Consider the following 13,432-nt stretch of genomic DNA (forward strand, 5'->3'; position numbering starts at 1 on the left):
TCAGCAAATATTCTTGCACCCTTTCTATTTAAGTGTATCCCATCCCTGTAGAAGCAATCTCTCCTGTTAACAAGTACAGTCCAGGCTGAAAAAAATTCTACCCCTTGAGCATTGCACAATCTTTCCAGGGCCGAATTGATCGACAAGGCTCTCATTATATACTCCCTCCTATCGTGTCTGGGCAGAATTGCAGACACTTTCAAATTTAACCCTAATTCTCGGCTTTTGTTCAACAGTGACCTGTACTTGTTAAGTAATTCTGCCGGTCTCCTGCTGTTAATATCATTAGTGCCAACATGTACAACTATATCACCTTTTGTGCCCTTAAAAGATGATATTCGCTCTACAACGTCATCAACCTTTGCCCCTGGCAGACATACCCTGGTCCTGTTCCACCTATCCTTTTTACAAAGCATGTTCCCCATTTTCCTGACAATAGAGTCACCAACAACTACTAGTTCCTTCTGGACCAGCGCATTCTGTCTTGGGGGTTACCTCTGTGTCACGTGATGCCCAAGTGCAAGCTCTGGCATTGATGTGGGCAGCTGAGAGCTTGATAGGCCCCTCAATTTAGTTTCTTCAATGGCATCCACCCTGTCCTTCAAGCTCTCATATAGGCCCACAAGAACGCTGAGTCGTTGCCTGATATCCATACACTCCTTGCATCGCGCACACACAAAGACATCCCCCATGGCAGTATCATGTCCCGTACCCGATTGCTCTGCAAACAGTGCATTTTATAAGGCTGTGAGTCAGAGGACAACTGCCCCCCTCAGTTCTGCTCTGAGCCACAGCACTTCCATTAGCTTGAGCCTTTTGCTTTGCCGCTCTGGTCTGAGTCATGATTCTATTAATTTATTAATTAATTATAATTAATTATGTTATGTTATTAATTATGTTATGTTATTAATTATGTTAAATATAATTAATTATATTACGTTTGTAATCTAAGTTGTTATATGTATTTATTTAAAAGTACAATTTAACTGCTAACGAAGTTCAACTAACGCTATCTAGTACGGTATATAACTATCGTATCACAAAGGCGGGAAAGTTACGAACGGTAAATCTACGGACACTTAAGTATTAATTAACTTTCAAATCTCGCTGTCTCAATTCAGAATAAACTAACGATCCTTACTAGGTCTATAAGCTACTTACAGAAATCATTCGATGTAAAAAATATTCAATCAAGCGGCTAAATATGGCTAAAGAACTTCTCGTTCAGCGGAGTTGCAAACACGTGGATACCCTTACCGATACTTTTATGCAATTACAAGGCCGAGTAAAGAATAAATACACCAAAATAATCAGAAAATCACAAAATAATGTTATACTACTAAATTTAAATCAAAAGTTTTAGAAAAACAATAATTTCAAATCACGAAATAAGAAAAATCCACTTAGCGGCTTTGAACATGACCGTCTCCTAGTAGCCTCGTCAGCACGTCGATATATATTTGTGAAATGAACTAGTAAGTGTTTGGGAGGTTTAGATCTTTTCGCAGATAAGCTTACTCTACTAGTTTAACAATTCATGGTGTATTCAATAGAAAGAAAAAGTAGGGGGACATGTATGAAGTAATGAAATTTTTGGATATGGCATAAACATATATTTCCTTGAAATAACGTGGCCTTTACAATCCCCCCCCGCATACACACTACTTGGACTCCCTCCAGTCACTATATGGTAGAGTAGAGGGAGCAAGGTTATACACTAGCTGATCCGGAAGCTTCGAAAAGAGTTACCAATAGGTTCAGTCAGGTGTACTAACTAGCGGCCGGCCTGCAAACACCGTTTTAGAGCTGTACCCTCGAAACGTTGTTACTGTTGTTGTTATTTTGGTTTTTAAGAGCATTAGCAACTAAGGCCATATTGCTCCGGGGATATGCGGTGGTCATTCCCTGACCTTTCCGCATCCTCCGTATTTGGTGGTCACGGGCTCAAACCCCGGTCTAATCAAGAAGCATGTGCTACGCACTGCTGCTCTTGCCCACCTGGCTACGGAGGCGCCCCTCGAAATGTAAAGAAGACTGGATCTCGCCATGATGTCCATCATAAACTCAAAAGTCATTAGTCATGATAGAAGAGATGGGGAAGGGTTGACCGGAACTTAGCTCTGGAGACTAAACATGGGTTCCACCACTTCAAGCCTCCAATACGCAAAGTGGTGGTATTGCATTGGTTGATGTGTCATATACAACCTAGTAAAAAAAAAAAAAAAAAAGGTAAACTGCAGCCATTATCAATGCACTGCAGGATGGTAGCCTCCTCAACAATTCATGCCTAAGGGAAATGGGCCATAATCTGCCACGCTGGTCCAGTGCAGGTTGGCAGATCGACTGTATTTAGCAGTCAGGGGCTTGAACCCCAGTCTACTCAAAGAGCATGTGCTACTGCACTCCCATTCCTGACCACTCGGCTACGGGGGCTTTACCACCTAGTACTGCCTGATAACACAGAGGGGTGGCATTCCTCCAATGTGGTGTGGGTGCCACACTTTGATCCCTGCTTACGTTGGTTCACACACCAGGTGGTCACCAACAGTGTGCTTGAGAATGGGAGTTATACCCAGGATTACCAACAGTCCCACCATCATGAAGGTGCAAGCAGAGGATTTGGCTGTCGCAGACCATCTGGACTTTGCCAAAATTGGGTTCCCTTGACTTGAGTGTCATCCGAATATCAGTGCCATCAGCGTTTTCGACTCCCAGGTAGCAAGTACAGCTTGGCTGGCATATCTGAGAGAATGTCTGTGACAACCTCAAGGACCATATTACTAACTACATGCCTATTCACGATGCTATAAGCATTGCTTCCAAGATATCTCATTTATTTCTCATTTCCAAAGCATGATGCAACTATTAATCATCCATTGCAACTATTAATCCAGTGGCTAAATGGTCAGAAGAACAACGGTACACAACACTACACATCCGTCCACTCCCCACACACTTTTTAAATCTCTGGCCTTCACAGAGTTCTGTGCTACACAAACATAGTACACAATGTGGAGATGGGGGGAACCCCTGGTGCCGTCAGACAACTAACACACTTTGCAATTATCAATCAGCCATTGCAACTATTAATCATCCATTCTGGTATAAAACAAAAAGTTCAGATTGAAGCAAAATATTCTTCTGACTTGAATATCTGGAAGCACGGCACAGTGTATACTGAATTTAATACAGTGAAGACGCTGATAAACAATCAGTTTTGAAAATATTCTATTACAAAAATGTATTCTACCACTTCAGCTCCTACACATTACCACACAAAGACAAAGGGATAAGGAGGTGATCACCCAATTGTATAAAACAATAGTTAGACCACATCTTAGATGCTACATCTTGTTGTTACAAGTCTGAAAGCCTCATTTTAGGAAGGATGTGGATCTGTAGGAATGGCTACAGAGAAGAGCAATGAAGTGAGGGAAACAAAAGCATGCTCTTACCAAGAAAGACTTCAATTCTGCAAATAGCAGCATCTGGAGACTAGGAACCTATAAGATCTGATTGAGGTGTTTAAGACTCAGAATGGATTGAGTAAGCTCAATGCCGATGGAATCCTTTCTCTTGCTCGGATCCCATGGAAGGGTATAGATTCAAATTGAGGAAGAATGGTTGCAGGATAAATGTGTGGAAATTTGGCTTCAGCCAGCAGGTAGTTGACTGTTGGAACACACTTCCATATGAGGTTGTAAAAGTAGGTAGTTTGAATAAATTCATGGAAGAACTAGACAAACTGTTTGAGGGAATGCAGAGGTTATAAGGAAAGTGGTTTTTTTGTTTTTTTTTGCTGATGCTGTAAAAGCTTGCTTTCTTGCATCATTTGCCAGTACTAATATTGATACCACCCAATCTGAATTCTTGGTTTCAACTGGCTTGACACTTCAAAGACATCAAGAACCCTAATTCACAACCAACTGGAACCTGGCCCAGCAACCCCATTCATAATATTTCCATCATTCAGCCATGTTTTTAGTTGATGCACTCAAAAAAAAAAAAAAAAAAAAAAACTAAAAAAATATTAATATCATCCAATCTGAATTCCTGGCTTCAATTTGCTTGCCACTTCAAAGACATCAAGAACCAGAATTCACAACCAACTTGAACTGATGCCCTGGCCTAACAACCCATTCATAATATCTCCCTCATTCAGTCATATTTTTTTAGTGTTGATGCACACAAAAATGAAATGAATAAGCTTCCTTTGTCCAACTTTCCAGGTGTAGACAGTGTTCCTAACTTTGTTGTTAAACTTAGCAGTGTATTTATCATTGATGCACTATATTCAATCTATAATAGATGTTAAAATGAAAAGTTATTTCCATCCTCTTGGCTCCTCTACTCTTTCTGGTCACAGGGGTTAGTGACCACCACACCCTTTCTGATAAGGTTTCTACAGAGATCTCTTCTCCTGTCCTTCACACAACAGATTTTAACCTCTTGCTTTCCCCACATTCATTATGAAAGAAAAGGCATTTCTACAATTTCTGATCTTCTCAGGACCTCTATTAGACACTATCAATCTCAATTCATAAATGGATCTTCTATACCTGGCTCCTTCTGTATCATTTGATTCAATATGTCTCACTATCTTATCAGACATACTTCAGCAATTCTAGTGAGGTCTTTACACTTCATATGTGGTTTGCTTATACTCCATGACTGCAGTTTACTTACAAACAGGACTGCACTATTATAGTGCAAAGAAGTGTCCAGTCTATCTCTGTCATATGACCTCTGGTCAACCCTACTCTTCTTAGTATTAGTTCACCTACTATTCCTCTGAAAAATTTCAGCCTATATAGATGATATTTAGATGTGGGAAATTCATCTATACCTGAAGAAGCAAGATAAACTCTCTAGCAGGTGCATAAAAAAAAATTGCACTCTGGAGTGTGTGCACGCACGCACACGCTCGCACACAAATCAAATCAAATGACAATGGAAAAGTGTGCACTTTTATCAAAAGTAATGGTATCATTTTAAATTCCTTTTTGCTATCTTTCAATCTGCCAAGTAATAAACCTTGAGAGACTGAGAAGTGAGAGCATGGATGAACATAAGCCATTGATCTTTAATCCAGTAAATTACTGTTTATATAAAAATGAAATAGTATGATCAAACTTAATTATATAAAAATAGACTATTCAAACTATTCAAAAATAAAATTTTTGTTGACTCCACAAAATTAACCAATTAACTTGCACAAAGTAAAATCAGTCAAATTCTTAAAGGGAATGCAAGAAATTCTCAGACATTTCATAGTACTTCCTGTACCACTTCTTCAGTGATTGTACTGCTGTCCTTATAAGTCTTCTTCACACAGTGTGTGTGAAGAAGACTTATAAATGTGTAAAATTAAAGACAGATTTCTGCTATATGCAGAGGTTAAAGTGGAAAATTAAGTGTTTTAGCCTGCACATCAGGCTAAAACTAAAAGAATATCTGCTATGAACTTACCCCAAAGCATAGGGTCATCCAAACAAGAATGGTGATTGCTCACAGTAAGAAGAGGAATTCCAGGTGGTCTACTATCTAGTGCATCAATCAAGATATCCCTATTGTAGACCGTCATCTTATTCAACCAATCTGATTTTAAAAAAATTCTAAATTATAGATTCCACTACATCAGCTAATAAAGTATCTGGCATCCTGTATATTTGAGAAGCACCATATTTGGTACTTCTCAAATATACAGGTGCCAGAATAATTAAAACAAAAATTGTACATATGCTTTTATTATGCATAATACAGTTACCATTAGCAAAAATAATCATGCCACATTAAAAAATATATAAATAAAAAAAACAAAATTCCAGCATTTAACTATAGGTATAGTGAACTCATTAATCCAGAGTAATCCAGTACAAAGAGAATGCACTGATAACATTACATGACAAATTTTTAAAAAGGTTTTTGCTAACTGCATTTTTTGACATTTCTTCGTGAATTTTGGATACATTGATTTCAAACAGGACTTAATTTTTGCAGAGCATCAATGGTTTGCCCAGAAGTAAAAGAAAAGTAAATATGGAATAATCCTACAGTCCAGTCAAAACATTATGACCACCTAGTTAATAGTGGGTATGTCCTCCTCTTGCAACCAGTAACCAAGCTACACAGTCAAGGATGGATTCTATGAGGCCTCTGATGTTGCAGGAGATATGTTGTACAATTTTTCCAGGACTGAACCCCCATAGATCCACAATAAGTCCACAGTGGAAAATCCAAACCTGAATCTGTCGATACCCAGCAAAGCGGCAGAGCATCGACAGATCCAGGTTTATTATCCTTCTGACATACATCTTTGCTATCCAGGAAGACAGTCACCATAAGAGGTGTGTCTGATCAGCCACAATGAATAGGTAGTCTTTAGCATTCAGATTGTGGGCTATGGTACGAGGACTCCAAGATATTCACAGGAATGCATCCCCCCCCATACAAAACCACTGCTTCAGCCTGCCTGTTTCTGCTGGATGATTTTTCTCTGCAGTTTGTCAACATACCCTCCATTTACCGTCCATAGAGCATAGCAGGAAATGTGATTCATCAGAAAAGGCACTTTTGTCCAGTTATCAATGATCCATTGATGCCATTTGGGTGCAAACTTTAGGCATCATTGGCAATGGGTGGCCATAACCCCAGGGGCTCACATTTGATGAGTATGGGCTTGGCACACCCAGGGTCCTGAGCTGGATATCATCATTCTTCTCTTTCTCGGTGATTCCCTTCTCTCTCTCTCACGGTGACTCAATTTTTTTTTTTTTTTTTTTTTTTGGCTGGTGCAGCATAAGCCTCAGGCTTCCTTGCACTATATGGCTCATAACAATAATAATAAGCATGAATACCTTGACTGGATGCCTAACTCTCGTGGTCCATACAGTAGAGGATTCATTGGATTGTGGTCTTGGAAACACCACTGGTTGTTCCCTGCCCAGTCATTCCACCATTCTTCCACCTACTGGCTCGAACAAAATGGGCCAGCCTACATTCACCATGAGAATTGACAAAGCATGGGCATCTGTCAATGGCCCAGCGACTTCTGCTCTGTCCAATCTTGGAACACCTTACCTATTCCAATCTTGGAACACTTTACCTATTGCAGTCTGAACAGTTCACAAGATACAGTTCCCATAAAACTGCCAGCCTTCAACCAGTACCTGATAATCATCCCTTTTTTAAAGTTCATCGGATCAAATCCCTTCTCCATGTTAAGTACTTCGTATGGGACTGCACACACACACACACACACAAATCTGCAGTATCACATTTACCAGTTCTCACTACATCATGTGTCAAGAGGGCAGAGAACAGTCGATTGATAAAGGATGGGGTGGTCAGTGTTTTGACTGGACAGTGAATATTAGATATATTAATAATCAGTAATTTCTCTACATAAGAGTATTAATCTTTGCTATAAGTTGGCTAAAAAAATCGCAAATTAAAAAGCAGAAATCCTTCTTGGGGTAATAAAAAAATATAACTTTTATTACCCTTGAATCACTCACAGCCCATGAATGATTCAACACATTCTAGGATCAAAGGTGAAGGACCCCAACCCGAACCCAAAACATATCAAACCACCCCCAAGAAACTCTGGGTGATAGAAGACATTGTGTCATAATAATAATTAAAATTTAACCAAAAATGAAAGAACTGATCAAGGTGATGATATAAATTAAAAACACAGCAATGAAATAAATTAAAACTATTTTTACAAAACTTTTCCTTCCTTAAGCAGACTAGGCGTTCAACTGACCATCTTGATCACAGGTTGGAAAAGGCATGTAAAGTGTGTTCAGGGTCAAACGGCACCAGGGGTTTCCCCCATCTCCGCGTGGTTTACATTGCGGTTGAACCAGTTGACTGGAAAAGCCAGAGATTTAAAAGTGTATAGATATTTTACATGTGTAGTGTTGTGTACCATTGTTCTTCTGGTCATTTAGCCGCCAGACCCCTACTAAGGCCCGACGTTGCCCCACTTTTATCCCATGGAGACAGACCAGGCACCCACTAGTGTATAGTTCACTCTGGCAGGTCCTGCTACCTAATTTCCTGAGATTTCAGTGGCTAGGACTTTAAAAAAAAAAAAAAAAAATGATCGCGTACGTGTCGCGGGAAGCGCTAGGGAGAAGTCCAAAATGTTCGGCGAAATTAATTTAGATTGTGTGGTGAGTGTTCACGTTGCTGTCAGATAGAATGGGGAGAAGGCTGAAGACTGGGGGGGGGGGAGATAGATAGAAATATGGAGCCGAAATGGAAGGCATCACCCATTTATAGTGGGGCATGCCCATGCCCCACCAGAGGGAAAAAGGGGGTGGCAGAAGAGGGAGGAGACAACAAAACCATCCCCTCCTCCTCCCCCGCCAGAAGAGGGAAAAATAGTAGGCCAGACAAGGAGACTGGCCCAGATTGCCAATAGGGCGTGGATGCAAGAGGCTGCAGGCCAGATGCCGAGGCAGCAGGGTTGTGCCATCCGAGAACCCAGCAAGGGTGTTTCCATCCAAGGTTTTGGTCTAGGTTTGGTAGTGATTTATGTAAGTTATGGTTACGTATTTCCTCATGGGATACAAGTCCCGTCCGTTGGTCGTTTTCATTGGGTTTGTCCTCGTCAGTGATAACTCTGTCCATAGATCGGCAAGTAAGAAATCCGGACAGTCAGCCAGGATTTGGGTGGCGGTCCATGCAGGTGATGTCATTCGTTGGTTCAGTTCTCTCATGGGATCAATGTCCCGTCCATGGATCAATATTCGGTTTCAGTATATATGTATGCATGCTGTTTTATTCTGGTTGTTCTGGGTATGGTGGCATAGGTAGAGTCTGTCGTCTTGCAAATAAGCACTGTGCAAAGTTAGTGAGGGCATTGTAGGTTGCCTTGTCTTCTAGTAGGTAGTGCTCTTGGTTTTTAGGGTTGAAGCAGACTCATGTGATGAAGTGACCCCGAAGATCTTTATACAACTCACACTCATGCAGCAGGTGGTCCCAGGTTTCAAGGGAGCCTGGGTTATCTGTTAGTCCGAGGAGGTTAAGCTTATAGCGGATGGCTCCATGTCCAGTGAGAAGGTAAGTGACATGGAGACAAGGGCAGAGCCATGAGGGATATTTTGGGTATACTCGTTGCAAGTTCGGGAGGAACCTCCGGGTGTCATCTCCTTTGTCAGCCATCGTCCAGAGTTGTTGTCATATTGACGTTAAGTAGGTTTGCAGCCTGTACTTCTCAGCTTTACAATTATTTGCCGGGTCCGTGGTGTAGTTCTGGAAGGTTGTGGCTTTGCCACGTCTGAATTGCTGAAGCATGCCGGTGCGAGTCACCTCAAGATCAAGAGGGAGAGCACCCGTGATCACTTGTAGTGCATGGGTAGAGACTGTCTTGTATGCTCGGGTGAGGGTCAATAGGATGGGTCTATGTATAATATGGAAAAGGCGTGTAGTGTGTGTGCCAAGATATTAATAGGAGATTATTTGTTCTGGTGCATGCATATAAATGGCCATGAATCCGAATTGAGGCAGGGATGCCAAATGTTGATAGAATTTTCGTGAAGCTTCATTTTCAAGGTTTCTGCGATTAATAACTTTGCATAGTTGTGTTCAGGATTTTTGCCTCATTAAATAGAAATGTATGACTTTCATTCGCGGCATGAAAAACCAATTCTGACACAGCATGTGAAGCACAGACAGATGCAGCCTGTTGCTTCAATCTCAAATCTAGGGTACACCGGGCCGAATCATCATTAGATGAGTCACATTCACTACACGAAATGTTACATAAGAGGTCATTTACTTGTACCAAAAAAGAAGAAAGGACAGTGCAATTTTTTTTAGTATAGAATGTAGTTTCTGCATGGGTTTTGCTAGAATTTTAAAGTCTGCATTTTAAAGACTCTACTAAGTTGCTTGTGCTATTGTTCTATGTATAGTATGGTTCACAGAAGTATGGCATTGTTCTATGTATAGTATAGTCGTGGAAGTGCGTTAACCACATTTTTCTGTAAATTTTCCCTATCTCTGTTTACATGGTTACAGTACCTGAATATCCGAACAACACTGACATTTTGGACAGTTTCAAAAAAATAAATAAATAAAATAAAATTCAAATTTAAGAATTAGTGACAGAGACCAACAGAGACCAAATACCAATGATGAGAGAAGGAAAACGAGGACAACGAAGGTATTAAACCTTCTAAGCATGAATTGTTGCATTTGGTGAAAATGAAGTTAGAAAACTGTCAAATTAGGTTACAGTTAAATGCAATTTGCGGATTTTGGGGTACCTAATTGAAAAGATGGTTTTGGAAGAATTGAAGAATTTGATGGACGCTCTGAGTACGATACCAATTTCATTGATTGAATGTGAACGAGGATTTTCACAAAAGAATCTGATTGTCAGCCCAACCAGAGCTTCATTGATGACAAAAACAGTTACTTCACTACTGTTTCTTAAAATTTTATGCCTACCACTGACCCGCTTTGATCCAGCAAAATATGTCAATTCATGGCTGCTTCGGAAACGTCATTCAGCAACCGACACACACAAAGAGGAAGAACAGAAGTCAGCATAGGGTGTCGGATGAAAACTTAATAAAAATTTGGAATATTCTATAAAAACTTTATTATAAAATTGTTTTTACTTATGTTATTTATTTTTACTTATTATTTTTAGGGGCCATAGTCTAACGAAGGACCCTTAAAATGTCACTCGGTTGTCTGCCTGTCTGTCCATCTGTCACAGCATTGTATCTCTGGAACCACTCAACCTATTGACTAGAAATTTTGCATCGGTTTGCACATCAAGTGGGCAAACATAACACCATATTGATCATTGTTGACAAAAATTTGTCTGAGAAATAAGAGTGGGATTAAAATGTGGGAGGATAAAAATGCTGTTGACAACCTATATCTACACCGTTGGAAAGAGCTCAACAAGTATGTTTAAAATACAATTTTAAAATTAAAAATGGTAGCACCAGACAAGAAAATGTGAGTAATTTTCGTGTCCCCCTCTCTATTTCTGTCGCTAACGGAGCTAAAAATTTAAAAATCACATTAGCTATACGTTATTCGATGCTTATCAAGAGAACTATTCCGATTGATATCTATCATTTATTTTTTTGTTAAAATTAAAAAAACAATTTTTTATTGCACTTCGATAGCGCACTTCTATGTACTAAGTAACTCTCCTTTTGGTGACAAAAAGGTTGCTAAATAGTTAGTTAATAATTCTATAAATGTCATTTATAAATTTTGCGACCAGAAGTATTTTTAACAATTTTCAAAGCTGGAGTTGTCCCAGCAAAGAGATACTCAGAGAGCCAGTGTTGAGGAGGTAGTGGTGGCGGTGGACAGGTGTCTGCGCGGCGTCTTGCACGGCCCTCACCTGTCAGTCGCTTCTCCCCCGAGACTTTAATCGCTTCTCCAGGAAGAAGTCGGAGTCGCTTCTCCCACCCTTGCCATTCACAACAACTGGAAAGACTCAAATAGACAACATTTTCGTTATTTCCTAAGTTTTAGGCCAAGCCAGGGTACTAGAAACTTTTTTCAGTTACCATAAAGCTCTCTATTTGAGATACTACACTAACGACCATTCGTGTCATCCTGAGTGCCCAGCACTCAGTAGTTGACCGATTTATTTACTTATTTTATTCACATTTTACTTATTTTTCTATATATACTTGAATAATTAATTTATACTTAATAAACTGTGTTAATATAATAAATTTGTTGTTCTTATTCCAAAAACATTACTACGAAAGTAACAATATTAGGGAAAAAAAATTTTTAGAGTACTTTTCATCATCATCAGCCATTTTCAATCCACTGCAGGATGAAGGCCTCTCCAGCAACTTTCCAGTTCCTTCTGTTTTGAGCACTGGCCATCCATTTACCATTCAAAAACTCATGAATTTCATCTATCCATCTCTGCCTTTGTCTTCCAGGTTTTCTTCTAGCTCCTCTTGGATACCATTCTGTTATTTTCTTAGTCCATCTGTCATCATGTCTTCGAGCTATGTGTGCTGCCCAAGACCATTTTAGTTCTTTAGTTTTGATAAGAATGTCCTTTACTTGAGTTTGCTGCCTAATCCATGTGTTTCTCTTCTTATCTAACAGTCTGATTCCCAATATAATTCGTTCCATTCTTCGCTGTGTAGTTCTCAGCTTCTCTTCCATTCTTTTGGTGAGTGCCCAAGTTTCACTTCCATAAGTCATGGTGGGGAGTATACATTGATTCATTATTTTACGTTTCAGACAAACTGGGATATTGCTCTTCAGTATGTGACTATATTTCCTGAATGCTATCCATCTAAAATTTATTCTTCTCTTGACTTCCAGCCATTTATCATTATTACAGCTAATAACTTGTCCCAGATAAGTATATGACTCCACCTTTTCAATTACTGCTCCTTCAATCATTATTTCCCTTTCCGTGGCATACTTGTTCATCATTACTTTTGTTTTAGCCATATTCATCTTTAGTCCAAAATCCTTACTAACTGTGCATAACTGATTAAGATTTTCCTCTAATTCTTTGGGATCGTGGCTTATGACCACAATGTCATCTGCAAATCGTAAATGGTTTAGGTACTCTCCGTTCACATTGACTCCTTTCTGCGACCAGTCTAATCTTCTGAAAGCTTCCTCAAGGGCAGCAGTAAACAGCTTCGGAGATATTGTGTCTCCTTGTCGAACTCCTTTCTCGATTTTAAATTTGCTACTGTCTTTGTCTAGTCTAATAAAGGATGTAGCACTCACATATATTTTCTTCAAAATCATAATATATGGAGTATCTATGCCTTGTCTTTCCAGTGCCCGAAACATTGCCTTATGCTGTATGGAGTCAAATGCCTTTTCATAATCCACAAATGCCAGGCATAATGGTGTTTTATATTCATTTGCTTTCTCCATTAGCTGTGATAATACGTGAAGGTGATCCATAGTTGAGAATCCTGTCCTAAAGCCAGCTTGCTCTTTCGGTTGATTCTCATCAAGTATTCTTTCTAATCTGTTAGTAATGACCCTTGTGAACAACTTGTAGATATGGGATAACAAGCTAATTGGTCTATAATTTCCAATTTCTGATTTATCTCCTTTCTTATGCAGCAAAACTATGATTGCATTATTCCACTGCTTAGGCATCACACCTTTTCTAATGCACTTTGTGAAGAGCCTTGCCATTTTTTGTGTTATGTATCTTCCTCCCAATTTTAACTCTACAGTAACTTCATCTTCCCCCGGGGCTTTCCGATTCTTCATTTTCTTCAATGCATGTTCTACCTCATCAGGAAGAATATCGGGTATGTCGTATGTGTTGCTACTTTGCAATCCATCTTCCCTACTGCTGGTATCATTCCCTCGCTCCTTGTATAATTCTCTATAGTAGTCTTCTGCTATTTGAATTATGCCTTCTCTGCTGTTTATAAGTACACCA

The 13,432-nt window shown here is 39.6% G+C and overlaps 1 protein-coding gene across 7 annotated transcripts in view; it reads right to left on the reverse strand.

Annotated features, from left to right (window-relative positions):
- Positions 1-13,432, reverse strand: part of Taz (tafazzin, phospholipid-lysophospholipid transacylase) — a 254,338-nt gene that overhangs the window by 215,180 nt on the left and 25,726 nt on the right. For 6 of the 7 annotated variants that reach the window (XM_090387175.1, XM_090387176.1, XM_090387177.1 and 3 more), the window contains exon 2: positions 5,470-5,598. The exons of the other annotated variant lie outside the window; for it this stretch is intronic. In XM_090387175.1, the coding sequence (XP_090243301.1) occupies positions 5,470-5,598 (129 nt within the window). The remainder of the gene's footprint in view (positions 1-5,469; positions 5,599-13,432) is intronic. 7 annotated transcript variants of the gene reach the window in all.

This window comes from Mastigoproctus giganteus, chromosome 13 (assembly GCF_048544385.1).
Source record: "Mastigoproctus giganteus isolate SK-2022 chromosome 13, ASM4854438v1, whole genome shotgun sequence".
NCBI classification, from domain to species: domain Eukaryota; kingdom Metazoa; phylum Arthropoda; class Arachnida; order Uropygi; family Thelyphonidae; genus Mastigoproctus; species Mastigoproctus giganteus.